Source organism: Muntiacus reevesi, chromosome 1 (genome assembly GCF_963930625.1).
Source record: "Muntiacus reevesi chromosome 1, mMunRee1.1, whole genome shotgun sequence".
Taxonomy (NCBI): domain Eukaryota; kingdom Metazoa; phylum Chordata; class Mammalia; order Artiodactyla; family Cervidae; genus Muntiacus; species Muntiacus reevesi.
Window position 1 is genome coordinate 178,333,912 of NC_089249.1, and position 22,893 is coordinate 178,356,804.

At 54.7% G+C, this 22,893-nt stretch overlaps 1 protein-coding gene across 4 annotated transcripts in view; it reads left to right on the plus strand.

The window, feature by feature from the left end:
- FARP2 (FERM, ARH/RhoGEF and pleckstrin domain protein 2) overlaps positions 1 to 22,893 on the plus strand; it is an 89,948-nt gene that overhangs the window by 51,766 nt on the left and 15,289 nt on the right. For 2 of the 4 annotated variants that reach the window (XM_065917215.1, XM_065917216.1), the window contains exons 9-17: positions 6,230 to 6,325; positions 7,930 to 8,093; positions 8,412 to 8,480; positions 9,094 to 9,151; positions 10,760 to 10,994; positions 18,470 to 18,633; positions 20,294 to 20,359; positions 20,898 to 20,987; positions 21,557 to 21,690. In XM_065917215.1, coding sequence (XP_065773287.1) covers positions 6,230 to 6,325; positions 7,930 to 8,093; positions 8,412 to 8,480; positions 9,094 to 9,151; positions 10,760 to 10,994; positions 18,470 to 18,633; positions 20,294 to 20,359; positions 20,898 to 20,987; positions 21,557 to 21,690 — 1,076 coding nt within the window. The remainder of the gene's footprint in view (positions 1 to 6,229; positions 6,326 to 7,929; positions 8,094 to 8,411; positions 8,481 to 9,093; positions 9,152 to 10,759; positions 10,995 to 18,469; positions 18,634 to 20,293; positions 20,360 to 20,897; positions 20,988 to 21,556; positions 21,691 to 22,893) is intronic. The other 2 variants (XM_065917217.1, XM_065917218.1) reach the window with 1 other exon arrangement.

The window sequence follows — 22,893 nt, forward strand, 5'->3', positions numbered from 1 at the left end:
GTAGAGGTGGAGGGGAGTGCCTGTGCGTGGGCTTCTGAGCCTGCGGTCCCCACTCCAGCCCCGGGAGGTGCCGGCCAGCCCTGCAGAGCCTCCTCTTCAAAGACTCATCGCAGACACGTTCAGACGATCTGAAAGCACTGAGAATCAGAAGAGCACGCAGAGTCCCACATGCTCGTCACACGGGTTCTCGCCGGCCTGTGTTCTCACTCCCTGCCCCCCCACACACAGATCACATATACAAGTACCAGCACGTGTACACATACACAGACATGCAGAACACATGTACACACGCTGACACATAAATATACACAGACCACATCCACACACAGAGACACACATACACATAGACTACATATACACATACACACACCAACACACACAGAGACCACATATACACACATACACACACACAAACAGAGATATATAGATACACAGACAGATCTATGGATACACAGACCATAAACACACAGACATACAAACCACATATACACTCACATATATACGTGATACACATGTACACAGACATACACACATACAGACCACACATACACGGAGACACACACATGTACAGATACATATATACAGAAATAGACCACATACACACAGATATACACACAGAGAGACACACATATACAGAGATACATATATACACACAGATACACCTACAGACACACACACATATGCGCAGAGACACATACACAAAGACACACCATACAGACCACATTTATTCACACAGACACACACAGAGAAGCATATACTCACATAGACATACGACACACACACAGATGCCCAGAAACATGCACATATACATGTATGTAAGTGTGCTAAGTCGCTGCCGTCATGTCTGACGCTGTGTGATCCCAGGGACTGCAGCCCACCAGGCTCCTCTGTCCATTGGATTCTCCAGGCAAGAATACTGGAGTGGGTTGCCGTGCCCGCCTCCAGGGGATCTTCCCGACCCAGGAATAAAGCCCACATCTCTTAGGTCTTCTACATCCGCAGGCGGGTTCTTTACCACTAACACTACCTGGTAAGCTGTACACGCACAGACACATGTATAAACACAGGCACACACCTATATACACACAGAGAGACACATGTATACACTCAGATACACACATGCACAGAGACACACATTTTTATACACACAGGCCACATACATATACACACACACACACACACATTTTTCTGAAGCCTTGAGCGTAAGGTGCCCTCTCAGGGCCCTTTGCCCTGAGTGTGTGCTCCCTAAGAAGAGACCGCTCCCTGTCGTGACTGCTGTGCGGCCGTCACTGAGGCCCCTGACGCTTGAATCTACGGGTCTGTCCCCACTGTCACCACCTGGCCGGTCGCGTCCACGCAGCTCATTTTCCTGCAGGACAGGGTCCAGTCTGGAAGCGGCTGTAGCATTCAGCAGTCATGCTGCAGGCGGCTGTGGTCCAGAAGGCTGGAACAGTGTGGGGGCCGTTTTCCTGTGGCTGGAATCGGCTGGTGGTGCCCAGCTGGACCGCATGCGGGTGACACGTGAGCCCTCAGGGATCGCCCGGGGCACCGCCCGGCCTCCCTGGCGATGCGAACGCTGACCGCTGTGCTCTCTGGTTCTTCGCCTGTATCGTTACTGGTCCTTCTCTTTCAACTCATGCGACGCTGCACCTTGTCCAGGGCCCTGTAGACTAGCGTCCCTGGGCGGTGCCTGGCCAGGGTTTACCAGATGCTCCCTGACTCGGGCACACCTGGGGCCTCCTGCTAAACTCAGACAGTGACAGGGAGAACCAGGAACTTGAGGAAAACCTTCTTTCCAAGGAAGATGGTATTTGCAGGGCAGGTGCCAAACTTGTGGGAAGAAGAGACTCAGAGAAGCAGAAGCTCGGGGCTGGAAGCAGTGTAAAGGCAGGAAAGCCTCTTTACCCCACACCTCGTCCCCAAGGAACAGGGCACAGCTTCAGCACGAGCCTGAACTCTCTCATGGGTTTTGATTCTGGCCTGGCTTGTCATAGTAAAATATTGGTAATTAACTGTTAGAAGGCTGGTTATGCAAGTGGTGCTGCCTCCACGTTACGGGGTAACCAGCCACCTGTCCAGAGGACACTGTAGACTTTGTCCTAATAAACGAGACGGTCTCTGAGATGTGCTGTTACATGGAGAGTACTCAGCTGTGTGTGTGACTTCCTGCCACTTGTGGGGAAGAGAATAAATCACACACACAATTTATTCCCTGCAGAAAAACCGGCGTTGACCGCCCCTCGTATGGTAATCAGTCAGCAAGCTTTCAGAAGAGGGGAAAGGGGAATGCTAAATCTGGACTCATTTTGGTGCCTTGTTAGTATATTACTGTATTGCATGTTCTTTCTTTTTTTTAATTTAAAAGTACATTATTGCTAAAAGTGTTAACCATTATCTGAGCCTTCAGAGAGGCATAATCCCTTTGCAGTAGTAATGTCAAAGATCACTGATGACAGATACCTTAGCAAATATAATAATGAAGAGGTTTGAAATATTGTGAGAATTACCAAAGTGTGGTACAGAGAAGTGAGTGAATGCTCTTGGGGAAATGGTGCTCCTAGGCTTGCTCAGAGCAGGGCTGCCACTGGCCTTCAGTGTGTCTGTGAGACCTTCTCCAAGCAGCGTCTGAAGTAGAAGAAAAGCCCACACCTTGAAGCAAAAGCCGGGCAGGCACAAGGACACGGGGCCAGCGTGGCGCAGGCTGGCGGCAGGAGGCCTAGGAGACGCGGCTGAGAGCTCCGCAAAGCAGAGGGAGAGACGGAGAGGGAAGCAGAGTGAGCTCCAGCAGCGTCCGGGCGGCCCAGCATCCCAGGATTCCAGAGGCTGGACCCAAACGGCAGCAAGGAGTTGTTACAGACGTTCCAGGAGGAGAAGCATCCAAACCTCCAGGCACAGGTTTCCAGATAGAAGGTGCCCACAGGCCTTATTCCAAGTGAATGGAGATGGGGCAGGACTTGTCGTCTGAGACATCAGAACACAGATCAGAGGGCTTCCTGGAAGGAGGCGGGGAGGCATGAAATGCACCGGACTGGACGCTGGAGGATGGAGGCTCTAAATGTGAAAGAAAGTCATTTCCAGTCCAGAATTCTGTGCCTGTGCAGCCGGACTCCTACCCAAGAAGAAAGTAAAAGCATTTCCAGACATGCCGCTTTTCAGAAAACTCAGCCCCGCGCAGCCTTCGCGAGCCCGACGGTGGGGAGAGGCTCCAGGCGGGAGCTGAGGACACAGGGACATGTTGGGGAGGGAGAGGGGTGGGCCATGCTCAGATGCGGAGGACCTGTGTCAGCCGAAGGCATCAGGGGCTCCAGGGAAGACAGCCCAGAGAGAAACAGACCTGGCTGGAGAGTTCCCTGGGGCGCCAGTGGTTAGGGCCACTGGCGTATGTGTGTGCTCAGTCGTGTCCAACTCTGAGACCCCATGGACTATAGCCCGCCAGGCTCCTCTGTCCTTGGGATTTCCCAGGCAAGAATACTGGAGTGTGTTGCCATTTCCTCCTCCAGGGGATCTTCGCTTCCCGTGATCAAACCCGCGACTCCTGTTCGACCCCTGGGTCCCAGGTTCAATCCCTGGTCGGGGAACTGAGATCCTGCAAGCCCTGTGACACAACCAGAAACAAGCCCATCAGTGACGTCATGGGTGAGATCATACTGGAGAGCTTTAAAGGTCTGCAGGGAGGTTTTGCGCTGAACTGTTGATGGGTACACAGAAAATTAAGCAAATGGAAAGAGGCAGTTAGTAACTTTGGGAGAATTACAGGTAAAGGAGGAAAATACAGTTGTAATCCACCCCTGCCCAGTTTGCGAGCAGAACACACATGATCAACAGCACAGGTCAGATTTGGTGGCGCCCGTGGGGAGGTGTGGACGCGGTCCCGTGGTGTGCGGTCCAGGCAGACAGCAGCGGGAGCCAGCTGTGTGGACGCAGGCCTTGGCGGACAGGCCCTCTTTCCGCCTCCCTGAGCCCCGCGTCCAGAGCGGGGAGCTGAGGCGTGGCCTTTTCTTCTGTTGCCGTGTGAACGTTTGCTGGTTTCGTGGATGGAGCTGAGAAGCGTCCAGTGTCTCACTGTGAGCCGCAGGTGGAGTGACTGCCTGTCGGCCGCGCTGGGAGGTGGGATCTGACATTCAATCCAGACCTCAGGGACATCTCTTAACTCAGGAATGCAAAGAATTGAGACGGAATTCACAGAACGTGAAGTCCACCCTTCAGAAGTACAAGTCAGTGTTTTCAGTATTAATACACTCGCAGAATCTTGCGGCCGTCACCCCAATTCCAGAGCATGTCAACCCCACCCTCCCCGGGCCCTGGCGGTCCTGCCCCGCCCGCTTCGCCGACCCTCATGCCTCTGTCCGCGGATGTTCCTCCTCACACCTCCCTGGGACCGGCCTCGGGGCCTCTGCTGTCCCTCCATTCAGAGCACGTCCATGTCGTGCGTGTTTCCAAGCCTCCTTCCTCCTTATGGCTAAAGCGCTGGGCTGCTTTTTAGTATCTCTGGCAGGAAAGCATTCTTCATCTTGCCGTTCCCCCATCCTGAGTTTGTGGGAAAGAGTAAATGGTCACGAAGGCCAAGGACAGAAAAGAAAATGCCAGAAGGTGCTTCCATACATTGAGAGTTTTTATTCTGAAAGTTTTCAAGCTCAGAGAAGTACAAGAAGGTACCGCGAGCGCCTTCGCCGGGCACCCCCACCCGGGTTCCGCAGGCGCCCCCGCCTCATGATTTCAGACACTCCCACCCAAGCTGAGCTGCCCCGCCCGCCAGGGTCCGCGCGTGATCGTCAGCGGGAAGTGCCTCCCTTCTCTCCTTGTACTCATGGCCGCGGTGCCCCGGAAGGGCCGAGGCCAGTCACTCGTGACATGGGCCTGCCCGGCCCGGCTGCTGCTGAGACGAGAGCCTGTGCGGCGAGTCTTGAGTCCCGGACGGGAGGCTGTGGGCGGTGCAGCCCCCGGCGGCACCGTCTGTGTGCGGGGCGGCGCCCGGCACCTGCTCGGAAGGCGCTGACGGGCCTCTGCACAAAGGGAAGTCACTCTGCAGCGTCCGACTCTGTGCGACCCACGGACTGTAGCCTACCAGGCTCCTCCGTCCCTGGAATTTTCCAGGCGAGAGTACTGGAGCGGGGTGCCGTGTTCCACAAGCTGTGTCTTTATTTGTTTGCTGCGCTGGGGCTTTCTCCAGCTGTGGTGAGCGGGGCTCCTGTTCACTGCTGTGCCCGGGTCGGGAGTGGCGGACCGTGGCCTTAGTTGCTTGGTGGCACATGGGATCTTCCCAGACCGGGGATGGAACCCATGGCCCCCGCATTGGCAGGCGGGTTCTTACCCGCTGCACCACCAGGGAAGCCCGCAAGGAGACGTTTTGTCCTCTGTAATTTGTGGAGAGATACTTAAGACTGTGAATCTCCCTCATGGTTGCCAGAGGCTGCTTTTTAAATTCCACTGTTCAGGCTCCTGGAGAGGTTTTCTCATCTGCTTTACTTGGTTGCTGTGGACACAGGGGTTTGTCTCCTGATCTTACTGTTACACGAGTTCTATTTCAGGTTGTAATCTGATATTTGATCTTTAGTCATTATTTCTTTTGATCTTTAAATTTCCCCCTTCCGGGCGTCCCTTCAGGTGACCTCTGTGCCCTTGACCTCTCCCCACCCTTTGTCCTTTCCGAGCCCTTACTTACTTTCTACACAGTAAGGTGGTCAAGGTTCTTGTGTTCCTTGCCTGCCCCACCCTGGAAGAGCAGAGTCCCAGTCTCCAAGGGGGAGGAGAGTGCTTAGAAGCCGGGGTCCAGGCCCTGGCGCTCACTCTGTCTGGACAGTCAGGGGTTCAGCCCCGGCCCCGGGTCCCCTCCGGCACCCCGGGATCACTCCATCCTCCTTGCTCTCCTTCGCTGAGAAGCTCAGCTCTGCTCCTGCCCTGCCCACCGCCCCCAGGCCCCTCCCGAGCACTGCCCTTGCTAGGGTGGCTGTAAAATGTTCACTGTTAACACTGACAGAAAAAAGTTTGTATCAAAGCTTTATCAGAGCAGTAAAGTGTTCTTTCTAAAACAGATTCGTGTGTTTAGTATAGACATTTTAATTGAGTCATACCGAATGTAACAACTGTATAATGAGTTCTAAATATAATTTGCTTCTGAATATAACGCTGTGCTTTTTGGCAAGGATGTAACTCTGTTTCATGGGAAAGCATGTGTGTGCGTCTGGATTACACGTGTGTCGTTACTCAGCATCCATCTCTTGGATTTTAGAGCAGCACCAAGATCAACACTTTCAACTGGTCCAGGCTCCGAAAGCTCAGCTTCAAGAGGAAAAGGTTTCTCATCAAGCTCCACTCGGAGGTCCATGTGAGTGTCATCATGAGAACTCGAAGTTAAGGGAACGTTCCCTCTGCTCAGTTGTTAATGACTTGTGTATCACTTCAGCATAACACACACGAGAATGTAAGGACAGGATCGCTGGCTGGGGCTGGGCTCTGGGGAGACCTGCCTAGGGGGGCCCGCCCGCAGGGTGTGCCGGCAGCCAGAGGTGGCTGAGCGGCCTGAGAGCGTCCGCGGCTGACAGGCTCCCGGGCCGCTGAGAACCGTAGCTTCACTGCAGCTGCTCCTCCTTTGGGTGCCAAAGCTGAGGTACAGAGTGTTTAGCTGTGGTCTGGAGCCACGCAGCAAATCAGTGCAGCATGAACGGAGGGTGTTTCCAGTGTTCTCGTGTCTGTGTCCGAAACTGACCCTTCGATAGTTCTAAAGGAGGAAGCCTTGACTTTCAGAAAATGAATGTTCCTTTCTTTTGTCCATAAGTTAATAAGTAAATTTTTCCATAAGTTAATAATTAAATATAAATTTACTGAAATTAGTAAAAAGGGACAAACGTAAATGTCTATACAGTCTGATGGGAGGAAAAATCCAATACTTGAGACAGTTCTAAGATGTTCATGGTGTTACGTGCCCACAGTGCCAGGAAGCTGGGAGACAGCTCAGCCAGTCGCTGTGGCGGGGGGCCTAGGGGCTGCAGCTCAGCCCCAGCCCGGAGCCGAGAGCCTGGGCCAGTCCGGGAGGGGCCGCCCCTAAGCTTCTCAGAGGCACTGGATTAGCAGGGGCTTTGTCAAACCAGGGTCACTGCGACCTGCAAGTGTGTTTATTTTGTGCAGAAAGTGTGGACAGATAGCTTAACTGTTTGTTATTCAAATATTTCTTCTAAGAATGAAAGAGAAGTATAAAGAATGCCAAGAACACGTACAAATGCAAGTAAAATGCTAGTTTTTTTCTTCTATGAGTTAAAAAAGGTGTTTTTGGCCGTTATTCCACAGAGACAGGGAAATAAGAGAATTAGTGCAAAATTCTGAACTGTGTCTATTTCTACACCTGGCGAGGTTATGTTTTATATCGATTCCTAAACACTTAGATTTTTAGGATTAAATATAGGAGTTAAAGTATTGATATTGTACTCTCTTGTAAGGTAATTTGGTAATAAACATCACAGTGTCCAATAATGTGCATTGTTTTTTAGTTCAGTATAACATTTCTAGGAATTCATCCTAAGGAATAACCATGAGAGATAAGGCAGTAGTTTCTTCATGGTGGTGTTTGTGAGCCTGAAAACCTCTGTGCCCTGCTCATCCAAACACCCTCAGAAAACCCACAGGAAAGTGACTGAGTGACGACAGGTAAATGTGTCAGCCAGCACAAAAAGATGCCTTGGTTTCCTCTAACATGGGAAAAGGTTTCAAAGAGAGACTTCAAAATGTTAGCCCTTGTGATTTAGATGACGGAACTTCACTGATATTTCTACAAAGAAATATACCACTATATTTTTCTCCTCTCAAATATAAATGGAACTGGAAGTCTACACGACTTTCAGAAAGAAAATCTTCCTAGTTTTTAACTGTGGAGTGGCCTGTCTTCCTAGATTTTCTTCCTGCTGCAGTTACTGGAACCTTTGCCTTCACTCGTAGGGGCCCTACCAGGACACCCTGGAGTTCGTGTTGGGCAGCAGAGATGAATGTAAGAGCTTCTGGAAGATCTGTGTGGAGCATCACACCTTCTTCAGGCTCTTTGATCAGCCGAAGCCGAAAGCTAAAGCCGTCCTCTTCAGCAGAGGCTCCTCCTTCAGATACAGGTGGGCGGCCGCATCGCCGTTGGCCTTGTCGTGGCGCTGAGAACGCGAACGTCCAGTCAGGGCGAGGGTGGTTCACAGGCAGGGAACTCCGTGCGGGCTGCAGCCACGGGGGACGCTCAGCACACAGTGGTGGGAAGAGGCCTGCGGACAGCTGTCTGCAACGCTGGTCCTGCTGCTAATGCAAGGCGTGCTGCTTCAGCGCATGTGTAAACTTAAGACACAGGCTGGGCAAGTCTTACTTTTCCTTTGCCTCTGTGAAAAATTAGTGCTGTGTACAGCTGTTTATTCTTTCCTGTAAAATCTAGATTTTATTCGCAGTGGAAGAACTCAGAAACAACTTGCTGATTATGTCAAAGACGGTGGGATGAAGAGGGTTCCGTATGAAAGGTAAATTCTCGCATCTTCGTGACACAGTGTGGGTGTTTAAGTCAGCGTTTTAGGCACCCTAACCTTTGCTTGCGTAAAAGGCACTTCATCTGCATCAGTGTGTGTCTTGACACTTGAGTTCTGTTTCTTCTGTTTCATTTAAAGGTGATGGTTTGCGTTTTACTGTCATTTAAGTTGTTCAGATGTAGATGACACTTTTTGCTTCCAGTCTGCCTCACTCCACTCAGACGTTGCGTTTTTATAGAGGATGGTTTTCATAGTATTAAACTTTGCATCTGAAAATTCATGTTGTTTCTGTGAGTGTGGATCTCTTGCTTAATTTCCCCTCTTCTGGACATGTATTTTTGTTTGCATCCTTTTTTCTGTCATCCTGCCATTTCGAGTTAGAGGCCTTAGGGCGTGTTACAAACCCTTGGCCACATTTTCATGTGAGTCCTTCCTCACGGGTGCAGCACATGCTGCTTTAGAAACGGGGTCTGCACCCTAACGCTGTGTGCTCCAGGAGCTCCTCTGATGATGCGATTTTTATGAAAATGCACTGAAGATGAGAAAACAAAAGCAGTGGGGTCAGGCAAGCGGGGTGTGGGGCTCACCTCCTGTCCTCTGTTTCCAGGAGACACAGCAAGACCCGGATGTCTCTCCGTGCCCTCAAAGTGGACTTGCCACGGCAGGTCAGTCCTTCTGCGTAAACGTACCCGATGTAGGCACCGTCCCCTTTTAGGGAATAGCCTGGCATGGTTGCAACAGGAGTCCTAAAGTTAGTCTCACTACTTACATGGCAGTTCCAGTCCTGGGACCCTGTTTGCAGAAAGGAGTCCCGAGTGAAGAGGGAGCTTTGTGGGTGGACACATGTCACAGTGTTGCTTGTGACCCTAGAGACCCCAGCGACCGCCATCCGTGCTGGTCTGGGTGTGGCCACCTGTCGGGGGACTCAACAGCCACTAAGAATCTCGTTTCAGAAGCGTGGAGCCCGAGCGGGACACGTTCAGGAAGCATTAGCAGCGACACTGGCAGTTTGCACAGTGACCCGTGGAGAACCTTCTTCCTGATTTAAAAAGACAACTGGGTGCTCGAGGGACTAACCCTCACAGCAGCAAATGTTATCTCCCAGTGATGGGCCCCAGGCAGTTTTTATCTTCTGGTGCTTCTCATCTGACTTGGTTTTCTACAGTGGACACAGTGCTTTTTGTTATCAGGCAAACAACTGAGAAATACAACTTTTATAAAAGTGTGAAGTGATGATAATGCCAGCTTGTGGAGGGGCGGGGGCGGGTGGCGATTTGCTCAGTGAAGCTGTGTTCGCTCAGTGGACATTTTGCTATTACGTTAAAGGTAAAAAGCAAGAAGCAAATGTGTGCACCTGAGTGTTTGGCATGACCACAGCTACTAAGCCAGGCGCACACAGGCCCCCACACACGTGCCACAGGTGACATGTGGCCGCGGTGCTGGACGCGAGGCTGGTGCCGCCGGCTCCGTGTCCCGGTCTGCCTCGCGGCCGTCTTCCCCGCCTTCGCGCTTGCCTGCTGACTGCCACATGCCGGCCTGTTTTTACGTAGGAGCTTGCCCTTCTCCTATAACATTATTTCATAGCTCTGTGTGCGCCTGTGTAGTTTCATTTTTATAATTTTTTATTGCTGCACAGTGCTCATTTTTGCTGCAAGTTTATCATTTATACTCTAATAGTACTTACGGAGCTCCAGTTGTAGCTCATGTATTAACACTTCTGTGTCCCAAATTTTTTTTTAATTGGGTTTTGAAATAAAAACATTCTTTGACTCTTCCGGGTATGTTTTCTATTTAGGAATCCCTTGTTAAATCGTTGAAATTAAAAGAACTCACCTTTGGATGCACCCACGCATCTCATCCCCTAGCAGCCCTGGCGGGTCAGGGGCACCTTGCTAGCTGTGAGGGGCGGCTCAGCCCATCTGCAGCCACTGAGCCCCAGGGGACGCCAGTGTCCAGAGACGTCCCAGGGAACTTCAGGGTGACCAGGTGCCAAGGAGACTCGGGACTCAGTGACAGAAGTGGCGTGCTACCAAGCACATAGAGAATAGTGGCGTCACAGGGGCCGTAAGCAGGCACTCCTGAGCCAACCTCAGACCGCATCTGCGTTCACAGAGCTTCGGTTCTGTTACTCATAGAGGAACGGTCTGACCATCGTCCCTATAGGGGCCTTGCGAAGAGCGTGTGGTGGGCTCGTCTGAGCCTGGCCAGCCACGCACCTCTCCGACATGACCTGCCATCTCATGCACTCCTTCTTTCTTCTCATTCTGCCCCAGAGCCTCTCGTTCTCCGAGGGTGTGAGGACTCCTGTGTCGCCGTCGCCCACAGCTGCCTCCTTCTGCTCAGCCCCCGCGTCCCCTCCAGCTCCCCTGGGCCTGCGCAATTCCCAGGTCGGCGGCGGCAGCTCCGAGACAGGGCCCCCCGTGCCCGGCGCCTGGCGGCCGGCTACAGACAAGAGCTCCGTGGTCGCGGCCCAGCCCCCCCGGCCGCCTGCGCTCCAGCCTCACCAAGGTGTCAGCTTCGGTTGGGGCGTGAGGAGCTGTGGCCCCCGCAGTCCTGAGGGGCTGAGCTGCCCCACCTCAGGCCCAGATTCAGGGGGCGCAGGCAGGGGGCACCCGGCTGTGGGGTGCAGTGACCGCGGTGAGGGACCCCTGACCGGGGGCTCCTCCTCCAGGGGGGTGCACCTGTGCAGCCCACTGGGCCGTGGGGGGGTCCCGGTTTTCACATTGACAAGCGCCCAGCTGCAGGTGTCCGAGGAGTTCATAGATGACGACCCTGCAGATATCTCCTTCTTTGCCGGGGGCTCAGAGGCTTTCTCCTTCCCCTACGGCAGCCTGGGCCCAGGCTCCAGCCCATCCAGCCCTGAGGGGTCTTCCCCGGAGGTGGCCCCCGGGGACAGGGGGCACGGCTTTGAGTTTGAGGAGGGCAGCCTCGGCGACGCACACCCCTCGGACACCTCAGAGCTGCTGGAGGTAAAGGCACAGGCCAGCCTGATGCAGCGCCTGCTGAGCCCGTCTGACACCAGCTCACTCCGGAATAACCAGTCTGAGGCCAGCTCGCTGAGCAACGCGCCCCTGCCCAGCAGCCTGTCTGCACACACACCCGGCTCTGCGCCCCCATCTGGGGCCAGCTCCATGGCCAACTTCCCCGCCTGCTCCGTGCGCTCCGAGGCCAGCTCGGCCTTCCAGTTCTCGGACATCGTGGACCAGTTAGAGCAGCTGAGCTACCCACCCACGACGGCCGAGGACTCAAGCAGCTCAGACACAGACTCATGGGGCTCCGAGGCTGCAGTGCCCCTAGACGTGAGCCTGTTCTTCAGTAGCCCCTTTGTGCAGGCCAGGGCGGACAGAGTCATTTTTGATTTGCAGAATAACGTGAAGAATCTGATTCCCGGAGAGCGAATTGACGAGAACGTGCCCTGAGCGCTCCCAGGCTCCCTTCCAGGGCGACCCCCACCCGCCCGGGAGGCGAGGGCTCAGGTGGTAGGCTTTGGTGTAGGAAGCGATTTTGTGGTCACGGCTGGGGATTCTTCATCCCCCCGATTCTCTGACTGTTGCATTTTAAACGTCGAAAAATTAAAAGGTGTGCTTGTTACGGTGTTGAAGGCTGTGCAGCAGAGGTAGGAAGGACGCGTGTCTCCAGCCAGCCCTCGGGGCCACTCCGTCTTTGCAGCTTTATTCTCCAGCGTGTGCTCTTATTTGGCTCAATCGTGCCTTTCAAGTGGTGCTGGTTTGGATTCTCGTTGGCCTTTAATGGAACACGTGCCTTATACCTGTCGCTGCTTTTTAAGTTGAGACGCTGCCCAGGACTAATTAGGTTGTGGTTTTGTCTGATCTGACTGCACAAGACCCTGAGGGAGCCCCCCAAGACCCAGGTCCTGGGACCGGGGTGCTGCAGCCTTAGGGCCCAGGGTGCCTGGAGCTCGAGGAGTCACCTTCGTGACTCTGTCCCTGGGGCCGCTGTGCCTGGGGGGAGGCGGTGGGTTAGCCTGCGATGGAGGCGGGCTGTGTCCTCTCCACCTGCCTGGTGGGGGGCACTCAGTGTTCGGTTCAGGGAAGGCAGAACCAGGCACAGCAGCCAGGGCTGGTGGGGAGCTGCTCCCTGTGGAGACCCGGCACCCACGGCCTCGCTGAGCCGTGGGGGCTCCACCTTTGTGCGAACGCTGGCTCCTGCCTCGGGCCAGGCGCGTGCTGGACGCAGCTGCTCCGGCTCCGACAGAGCCCACCTCCGATGTGTGGTCTTGAGTTCCAGCCGGGCGTGTGCGGACAGTTGAGGGGGCCGCGCCCCACGCCCCGAGGACGTGGCTGGCCACGGGGAGAGACCACGGCGTTGTTTGTCACTGGGTTCGTGGCCGAGTTTTGTGCTCCTTTCCGGCTGCACCTGGTGGAGCAGCCATGTTTACAGGTCAGTTTTCTTCTGAAAGTCGAGTTCCCGCGTGGGCAGGGACCTGTTGGCGGTGCCAGGAGGAGCTGCCCAGGTGTCTCTGCAGGTGTGGGCGCCTTCCAGCGCTGGTGGCACGCTCCCTTCCATCAGCTCTCACGCTAGCCAGGCCGGCTGCGCAGAGGCGGGTGCCAGGCACCCACGTGCCTTCTCGTGTCACGGGAATCCCTGCAGCCCTTCTCCCAGGTAACCTGTGTTTCTAAGACTGTGGTTGGTAATGATTGAGCTGTGGGCAGTAGAAGCTGTGCGGACAGCCTGCTGTGAAAGCCCTTGGCTCTCCCCGCGGTTGTCTCGGCCAAGTCGTGGCGGTTTCCAGCGCAGACACGTCTCCTGACGCCGTGAGGGTGGCTGAGCACCCGGCGGGCTACACTTGATCCTCCGGGCACTCGGGCCATGACCCCGCGGCACGACGCGGACACCAGGTCTGTGTCTGCAGGGCCCGCCCTGTTCACAGAGTCACCAAACCCACCTTAGAACGGGGAGGGACACGGCCAGGTCCCGGTGGTGCCCGACGCGGGCATTCTCGCGTCTATTCTCAAGGCTATGGAGGGGCGCGGGGGCCGTGCCAGCCTCGTCCCGGGCCAGAGCTCCTGCCCGCCAGCTGCGTCCCCTGGTGCCGCATCTTGCATGAATGTGTCATGTCCCCAGGAGTGAGGAGGAAAGGCTGGCGTTTCCCTGTGAATCTGAACTTGCTTATTCTTTAAAGACATGTTGACATTGCCTGGCTTGTGGTTCTTAAAAGTTTGTTTCCCATTGAAATTGCCATTTATGCATTTGCAGATATGTACTGACTCAGAAATCTTTTGTTTACTCAATAAAATAAGGGCGCGTTTGCTACAGGTCTTAGTGCCTTTTTAGCTTCCTCTCCTCTGCTCACCTGTGGTTTGAGTTACCTGCACTGAAGGTCGTCTCGTGTGCCGACCCCACCCCTGAAGCAGCCCGTGTCGCCTCCAGTCCCACCGATGTCTGTCCATCTGTGACTGCAGGCAGCCGGCCCCACGGTGCCCTTGGACTGTCTCACTGTGGCCGTGGGGGGTGATTCCCTACAGGAGGCCGGCGGGGGAGCCTCTCGCCTTCCTGAGCAGCACCGCTCGGGCCTGCATGGCCCCTGTGATCGGCACATAAGGGCAGTGCAGGGAGCCGCACGAGTCTCCATGCTGGGGAGGAAACGCATGGTCCTCGGGCACAGAAGATGTGCTGTTGGCATCTGCTGAAAACGAGGCCGTTATTGCCTCCCCGCAGCCAGCTAGACGCCCCCCCACAATACGATCCTTGGACCAGAGTGAGGCAGCTGCTCAGATTCTGGGCCCCTGTTGGGCGCCAAGAGCTCTCTGCGCCTCCAGGAGCTGCCCCCTCTCCAGCCTCCGGCGTCACAGGCAGCGGATCCTGGGGGCCGGTTGAGGAGAGTGCCCAGCAAGGTGGGCCTTGGGGAGGGGCGCCTCCTCTCTGGGGTCTGGGGGCGCCTGGCACCCAGTGTGGTGGGCTTGGGGGGGCACCGGGCAGCTCTGGACCGGCCCCTGTGGGCCCACACTCCCCGGGAGCCTGCGGCGGGCAGTCTTGGCCTTCAGAGGAGAGGACAGTGGATCACGGGGGCGTGGGTCCCTCCCGTGACTCCGGCCCCGTCCCTGACTGGTGCCTCTGTGCTGGTGCCCCCAGGGGTGAGCCTGGTCAGTCCCCAGAGCAAGCGGTCAGGAGCGTAAAAGCCGTGTGGCCTTGCTCTCCAGGAGCGTCCACTCAGGCCGCATCTCCCTCTCCAGGAGGGTCCACTCAGGCCACACCTCCCTCCCCACGAATGTCCCTGCAGATCGCCTACTGTATGGGAGTGCTTTCTTTCAGGACCTTGCCTCCAGCGCTCCAGTGGTCCAGAGGATCATTAAGTCACAGCTTCTCAAGCTTCAGACAGAAGGTGTCATTTATTAGAGCCTGCTCCCTGGGCCAGCTGGAGTGTCCCACAGAGAAGACCCCGGACAGTCAGCCCAGAGTGGGACTGAGCTATGGGTTGGGGTGCTCGCTTCCCTCAACAAGGAAAGAGTCGTGTTTACTTAGAAGGAAACTCCAGGAGACGCCCCGGGCATGCCTTGCACATAGACATCACCCCTGAGTATCGGGGCCACGAGCAGACTGCAGTGTCAGCCTCGGGAGAAGGACGGACACAGAGCAGGAGGAAGGGGAGCCGGTGCTTGGACCCCTCAGAGCAGCTTTTACTTTAGGAGCCGATTTTGAGCGAAAGTGACTCTCAACACCCTGGGCCAGACGTGGAGCCAGGCCTGGCTTCCGCCAGCTCCCAGGGTCGTTTCCCTGGAGTGTGGGGAGATCGGCGCTCCCCTTCTCTTCTGAGAGGAGTGGCCACCATTCTGGCCACTGAGGTGCAGCTGCTGCTTGCTCCCTCCACCATCTTAACCTTCAGAATCGACCTTGACTTTTCCACACCGGAGCTGACTCTTGTTCCACTATTAGGCACCAGGTTTCAAGATAATTTAATTACCGGGTTTTGAAGGAGAGAATTGAAAGCTATGAGGTGAAAGTAGCTGAGCTTCCCGTCTAAATGTGACATTTCTCTTTTGTCACCTGGTCAGACGGTCAGGAGACGGTTCCAGGAGAGGACGACTGTGCTTCTCAAAACGGCGTTGACACTGTAAGAGGATTCTTAGGAACGACTGGAAATAGAGTCCACAGAGAAAACTCTCTTCCAGAGTGGCTTCCTGCTGACCATTTTAAATGAAAGCTTACATTTTCAGTGGTTTTTTGAAGACACTCAGGCCTTGGCCCTGCAGCTTTGAGAGCAGAACCTGTCGGGACCTCTGGGTGGGCAGCAGCAGTCCGCCCACTCCAGTCATTTGCTTTTGGACCCTGTGATGACATGCCATTTGCAGACGTGGCCCGTCTGCAGGATCTGGGGGGGGGGGGGGGGGATTCCCGAGGCTGCAGGGGGACAGGAGCGCACCCCGTGCGTGAGCAGCTGGTCCTGGAGCAGGACTCCCGTCACTCAGATGCATGTCCCAGCCTGGCAGTTTTCCAGTACAGGACCGTGCACACAGGAGTTGGCATTTACAGGTGTTTAAGATTCTTTACCATGTCAGTTAGGGCCACACACACTCTGTGGAACCTAAAACGTGACGTTTAGCACCTTAAAAATGCTTGAGCTGCCCGTCTGCCTGTTAGCCTGTATACTAATGCAGCTCATCTGCGTGGACAGGACTTTCTACGGTCATGTCATCACAGGGTCCAGAGCAGTGTTCACACACCCCTGGAAATGGCTGGCAGAGCCACAGCCCCATGCGGGGACACCATGACAGGGACAGTGGCCCGCACGCTCCAGAGCCTCGAGTGTGGGTGGTTACACGTTTCCTGCCACGTGCCTGAGAGCAGCTCCCCACAGATGTATTCACCTCATTTCCTGGCATCTGAGTTGACAAAACAGATGTCGGTAGGACCTGCAACGTTTTACTGCAGCTGACAGATTTAATAGAAATAAATGTCCAATGCCAGGTTGTGATGCCTGTTAGTCTGGTCACTAGAGGATGAGCTGGCGGTTTTTGCAGAATAGCACGCACAGCGTTGCCCGGTAGTTACAGGGCTGGCTCCAGGACCCCGAGAGATCACGCCCCCTGCAGGAAGGGCCCTCCTGAGAAAAGGCGTGGCGTTCACACACGGCGCACCCGCGCGCCCAGACACTGTAAACCCTCTCTCCATGGAGCACAGCACCCGCTGCACTAACAGTGCTCTGAGCAGGTGTAAACAGTGTAGACGTCTGCCCGGGCAGCACATTCACAAGTGTGAATTCTTCCCCCGAATAAACTCAGTCCTCGCTGATTGAACCCTCAGATGTGGAGCCCACAGATACAAGGGCGGCCATGCCCACAGCGACAATACCAGATGGTGGCTCTACCACTCGCAGAAGCCAAATGGTTGATTCCAAACGAGCCGCCCGCCCTGAGCTACCATCGCCCGCCTGTCAGCCCCCCGCCAAGCCCACTCCTGCCCGCCCTGGCCCGTCTATAGGAGGCTCCAGTGCCACCACCAGCTCCTCACCTGTCACCTGCTGTTTAAAAATAAAGTCTTTGTGCGAGACTTTTGGTAAACGGCACTACAAGCTTCCTGTGGGCGGCCCCTCGTGGAGGAGGGCTGCGTGGGGCGGGAGGATGCTGGGCCGCCCGTGGACGTGCTCTCGGGACCAGTGAGCGTGAGCGTTGGCCCTCACTCAGGGAACGGCAGGCCTGGGGAGAACCAGCGTTCACCTTGTGAGCACGCTTTTTGGTTTTCTTTGTGATTGAAGAACGGTTGCTTCGCAGTGTTTTGTTGGTCTCTGCCGTACGAGAACATGAATCAGCCGTCGGCATTCATGTGTCCCCTCCTTCTCGAGCCTCTGTTTCTATACTCTCTTCTGAATTTTCAGTGGGTCACGGTGTCTTGTCATACGGTTCCCGGCTAAGGAGGGACAGAAGGGACTCTGGAGTGTGATCCTCACAGCTCGTCTGGGGAGTGAGCCTCTCCTCCAGTCGAAGCAGCTGTGTTTGGGCAGAGGTGACCTCGTGGGCTTGGTGTCGTGGGAGGGGACATGGGGGAAGTCACGTTATTTTAAGGTGGTTTAGCCGATTTTAAACGTGTAACAGAAGCAGATTTTAATAAACTTATTCTAACCATTTCTGTTCTTACGTTGTCAGGGTTTTCTGATGTCAGTGAACTTTTGTCCGTGTCTGAAATCGGTGTGGTATGAGGAGCCCAGAGGTCAGCTCTGCCGTCCGGCCTGGGGAGCCTGTCCCCAGAAGTCCTGGGTGGGGTCCCAGCTCCTGCTCCCCAGGGCTCTGAGCTTGTCAATGTGAAACCGGGCCGCCTCCACCTCAGGCTGCTGGGAGGAGGGGCACGCTGCGGGGCTGTGCTGTGGGGGCTCTCTGCACCCGCCTCCTGCACACACCTGCTGCACACTGCACTTGTTAGGCTATCCTAGGTTGCTTTCAATCACCAGTTAAATATCTTCTCTGAAACCCCTGCTTTAATGTAACTCAAATTTGGCATTTGATAGTTACTAATTTCTCATAGTAAAACATAAATAAACCTTTGAGGATTTTTTTAAATAGGTAAGATAATTTTGTATTACAAAATGTTGGAGGAAATAGAACGGGGTCAAAACTTGGCCGCAATCTAGTCAAGAGCAAACATTACTTGAAGAAGGGAAAAAACTGAGTGTTTCTTCTGCTTTTGTGGTGTATTCTAGAACACCAGATTAAAGTCCTTGTTAATGAACAATTCAGGGGTGTAGAAAACTGTACGGTAACTCTGTGCGACGCAGCGTTCTGGTGCAGGGATAGTGAATTGGCCTCAGCACACCTGTCCTCCTCCTCGCGCACCTGCAGTGCCCTCCCCGCTCTGGGGCGGCCGATCTCCCAGGACCCCGAGCCCCGGGCCAGGCCACCCTGGAGGCTCCCTGGGGAAGCGGGGTCACTTTGAGCCATGCCTGCCGCCGCGGCCCCCAGAAGGGCCTGGTGGCGGTGCCGCCCCTCGGGTCCTCTCTTCCTCATCGCCCCCCATCACCCGTTCACTTCCAGGCCTTTCAGCGGAGAGTCCTCTGCCTTCTCCCTCCACCCAGAGGAGCCCGCCGGGCCTGAGCCCCTTGGGCCCGGCAACGCAGGGCCTCAGCCCCCTCCTGGGCCCCGTCCTCAGTGATGCTGCTGGAGCCGGGATGGACAACCGGGAGGAGCCGAGACGCAAGGTGGGCGCCCCCGGGGGGCTTGCTGCTGGGAAGTGGGGGCGGGGGGGCGGGTGCCCCAGTCTTGAGATCCTCGCCTCACATCTGGGGGTTCCGCCATGATGGGCCTCCCCGCTGCTGTCACGGGTCCTGGCATCCGTCGGTTCTGCATGTGGGGCTGGATCCTGGAGACCTCAGCCTCGCCGCTCCCTGAACTGCTGGCTTCAGTTTAATGGTGGAGGAGCTGGGAGGGCCCGGGGGGTCAGGGGAGCAGGGACTGGCGGCCAAGGTGGTCCTGGAGGGGCATCCTGGGGCTGAGCACGTGGCGGAAGGTGAGGCCCCCACCTGCAGGTTCAGTGTCGGGCAGGAGCGAGGTTGGCAGGCAGAGAGCTGGGGACCAGGGAGAGACGCTGCGAGCGAGCGAGACCATGGCCTAAAGCAGGGGCACCCTGACCTTGGGGCCCCCAAGCTGTCAGCAGGGAGCCCCAGTTTCCCTGATGACTCCCTTGGCAGGGCTGAGGCCGCCTCCATGTTCCTCAGCCCCATGGTGGAGCACACGGTCTGGGAGCCTTGGCATCCACCGGCCTGGCCTTGGGCTCCAGCATCAGCGTCTGGCTGCCCAGCTCGGGGGTAGGGGTGGAGGTGGGGAACTGCCCAGCCCTCTCCCGCAGCACAGTACCAGCTTGCTGCCTGAAACCCCTTCCCTACCAGCGTCTCCCACTAACTGCGAGAACTGGTGAGGCCCCACGGTACTGAGACAGCCTGGAACGGAGCTAGTGCTCCCTTTCTAACGGGTGCTCCTCTGCCTATTGGTGGGCTCCCCTCAGGTTCTGTGGGAATAAAGCCTGGCCCCTCCCTCTGCCCTGACTTGGGCCCTGACCTTACGGGTGTAGCTGGCAGAGCAGCCAATGTTTTGCTTTCTCCCCACTGAGTTTCCTAGAAGCTGCCCTTTGATCTGGAAATCCGGGGCTGGCCCTGGTTACCCAGACTGGCATCCGTGAGCCACTGCTGACCGCCCTGCCGCTGGCAGCCCCTCATCAGTAACTGGTGACGCCTGCTGTGCGGCTGTGACCTTGGCAGTGATGCTGCCGTGGTTGTTTCCAGGCACCTCCACCTCCCAGCGGCGCTCCCTCCTGGACGGGGCTTTTCCCTCCAGGCTTTCTCGTCCTGACTCGCTGCCCGCAGAGGAGCTGGTCTCAGGCCCCAGGGAGAAGCCCCGGCCCCCAGCCTCCCTTTCCCAGCACGCCTCAGACCCCACCACACTTCGTCCCCAAGCTGATCGCCTGCAGCCTTGGACTCTCACCCTTCCCACACTCTTTCACCTCCTCCACCCGCCTGGGCCTGGACCTCCAGGATGTGTGGGGCTCCCCCTCACCCTGGCTCACCTCCTGAGCAGCCCCAGCCCCCAGACTCACCCTGGGGCCAGCACGCCATCATGTGCTCAGAAAGGCCCCAAAGACCCTGCCTTCCTGCCGGCGACCACTTCTCTCGCCTTGTACCTGCCCCCATCCTTGGCCCCTGAGCTGGCCTCGACCGCCCACCCTCCACCCCACCTGCTCCCCGTCATGTGCACTTTGCTGCCCAGAGGGGTCACTTCCTCAGTAGCTAGAGTTGCTTCCTACCTGTTTCCTCCTGAGATGCTGTGCGCTCAAGGGCAGGAACATCTGCACTTGACACGTCCCAGGTACCTGTTGCCACAGTTGAACGGGAGGGTCAGCCCCAAGTCTTCCACCTGGTGGAGAAGCAGAGGGTGAGCGTGCAGGAGTAGGACCGGGCGAGCGCCAGGTGGGAAAGCATGGAGGAGGGGCCGTCAAGCAGACCTTGACTTGCTCCGGGTGGGGTTCAGCCCTGCCCTTCCCGCTCCGGAGGGTTCTGTCGCCGTGGACTTGCCCCTGCATGCTTATTTGATCCACTTTACTGTAATGTTTGCTTTATTGTGGCAGTCTGGAACCCAACCCACAGTTTCTCTGAGGTGTGCCTATATTTGTGTGTTAACCAGCTACAGTCCTGGGAGTGATATCGGAACAATAATTTCATCACAAAATGAGTAATTAATTTCAGTGTTTGCTGCTGTTTAAGCAGCAATTATTTTCTCAAAAAGAATAACATAATATGAGAAAAACATCTGAGGGAGATAAAACTGGGCTTATATTTTTACTCAGAAGTGACTCAGGAATTACATGTGAAGATTACACAACAGTGTTAACTTCAGCAGAAGACATGCCGTGTTAGGACCGTCGGTGACATGGCCAGCAGACATACACTCACACTGTCTGCGCTTTTTGCAGTGCGTGCCTGCGGACGAGGCATATTTCATAGCAAAGGAGATTCTCGCCACAGAACGAACATACCTGAAGGATTTAGAAGTTATTACCGTGGTATGAAACCTAAATCCTTTGTTTTGATTTTCTGACTACTTCTTAAATCTAGGTCAGAGACAGAATCCCTCCCTAAACTGCTCTTGGCCGTCATGAACTCTGTGTATGGATGTCTATGTTTGTGAAGTGTGTGAGGTGTGAAAGTTACTCAGTTGTGTTTGACTCTTTGCCACCCCGTGGACTATACAGTCCATGGAATTCTCCAGACCAACATACTGGAGTGGTTAGCTGTTCCCTTCTCCAAGGGATCTTCCCAACCCAGGGATAGAACTCAGGTCTCCCACATTGCAAGCGGATTCTTTACCAGCTGAGCCATATATGTTCTGTTAAATATATTTGGCTTAAAACATGTCTAATCAGATCAGTACTGGGTCCAATTTTTGTAAACCTGGCAACATATTCCTCTGAAGCTTTTCATCCAGAATTGTTTTCCTATAGTGTGAAAACTGGATGATCAGCCGAGAGGTTGGCTGTAGCTCTGATCTGAGCTGTCCTTGTGGAGGCTCTGCGGTTAGTGCTGCATTTGCTAAGGTGTGAGGTTCCTGGGTCACCCTGAGCTCTTCCGGCAGTGGTTCCGGAGCGCGGTGGTCAAGGCGGACGCCATGCCTGCAGACCTGATGACCTTGCTCTTCTCCAACATTGACCCCATCTACGAGTTTCACAGAGGCTTCCTTCGTGAGGTGGAGCAGAGGCTGGCGCTCTGGTAATGCCCTGCACACCCCCCACCCCCCTCCCCTGACACCTCCACCATCACTGCTCTCAGGAGCTTTCCAGCTTCAGGAAGTATTTCATAGGAGTCATTATTTCATTGAAACAGATGTTAGTAGAATCATAAGTTGCTTTCATTCATCCTGTTCCAGAAAAGAGAATTTTGTTCTTCAGTCACTCAAGTCGTGTCCAGCTCTTTGCAACCCATGGACTGCAGCTCACCAGGCTACTGTCACCCAGAGTTTGCTCATAGTCCATCAGGTTGGTGATGCTATCCAACCATCTCATCATATGTCACCCCCTTCTCCTCATGCCCTTAATCTTTCCCAGCATCAGGATCTCTTCCAATGAGTCAGCTATTCGCATCAGGTGGCCAAAGTATTGGAGCTTCAGCTTCAGCATCAGTCTTTCCAGTGAACATTCAGGGTTGATTTCCTTCAGGATTGAATGGTTTGATCTTCTTGCTGTCCAAAGGACTTCAAGAGACTTCTCCAGCACCATAGTTTGACATCATTAATTCTTTGGTGTTCAACATTTATGGTCCAACTCTTACACCTATACATGACTACTGGAAAAACCATAGCTTTGACTATATGGACTCCCACACCCATACATGTCTACTGGAAAAACCATAGCTTTAACTGTGTGGACCAAAATGTCCTTTTCATCATAGGAGACTGGAATGCAAAAGTAGGATGTCAAGAGATACCTGGAGTAACAGGCAAGTTTGGCCTTGGAGTACAAAATGCAGCAGGGCAAAGACTAACAGAGTTTTGCTCAGAGAACACACTGATCATAGCAAACACCCTCTTCCAACAAAAGACGACGCTACACATGGACATCACCAGATGGCCAATACCAAAATCAGATTGATTATATTCTTTGCAGTTAAAGATGGAGAAGCTCTATACAGTGAGCAAAAACAAGACCGGGAGCTGACTGGGGCTCAGATCTGAACTCCTTATTGCAAAATTCACACTTAAATTGAAGAAAGGAGGGAAAACCACTTGACCATTCAGATATGACCTAAATCAAATCCTTTACAATTATACAATGGAAGTGACAAATGATTCAAGGGATTAGATCTGATAGACAGAGTGCCTAAAGAACTATGGACATAGGTTCATAACATTGTACAGGAGGCAGTGATCAAGACTGTCCCCAAGAAAAGAAATGCAAAAAGGCAAAAGGGTTGTCT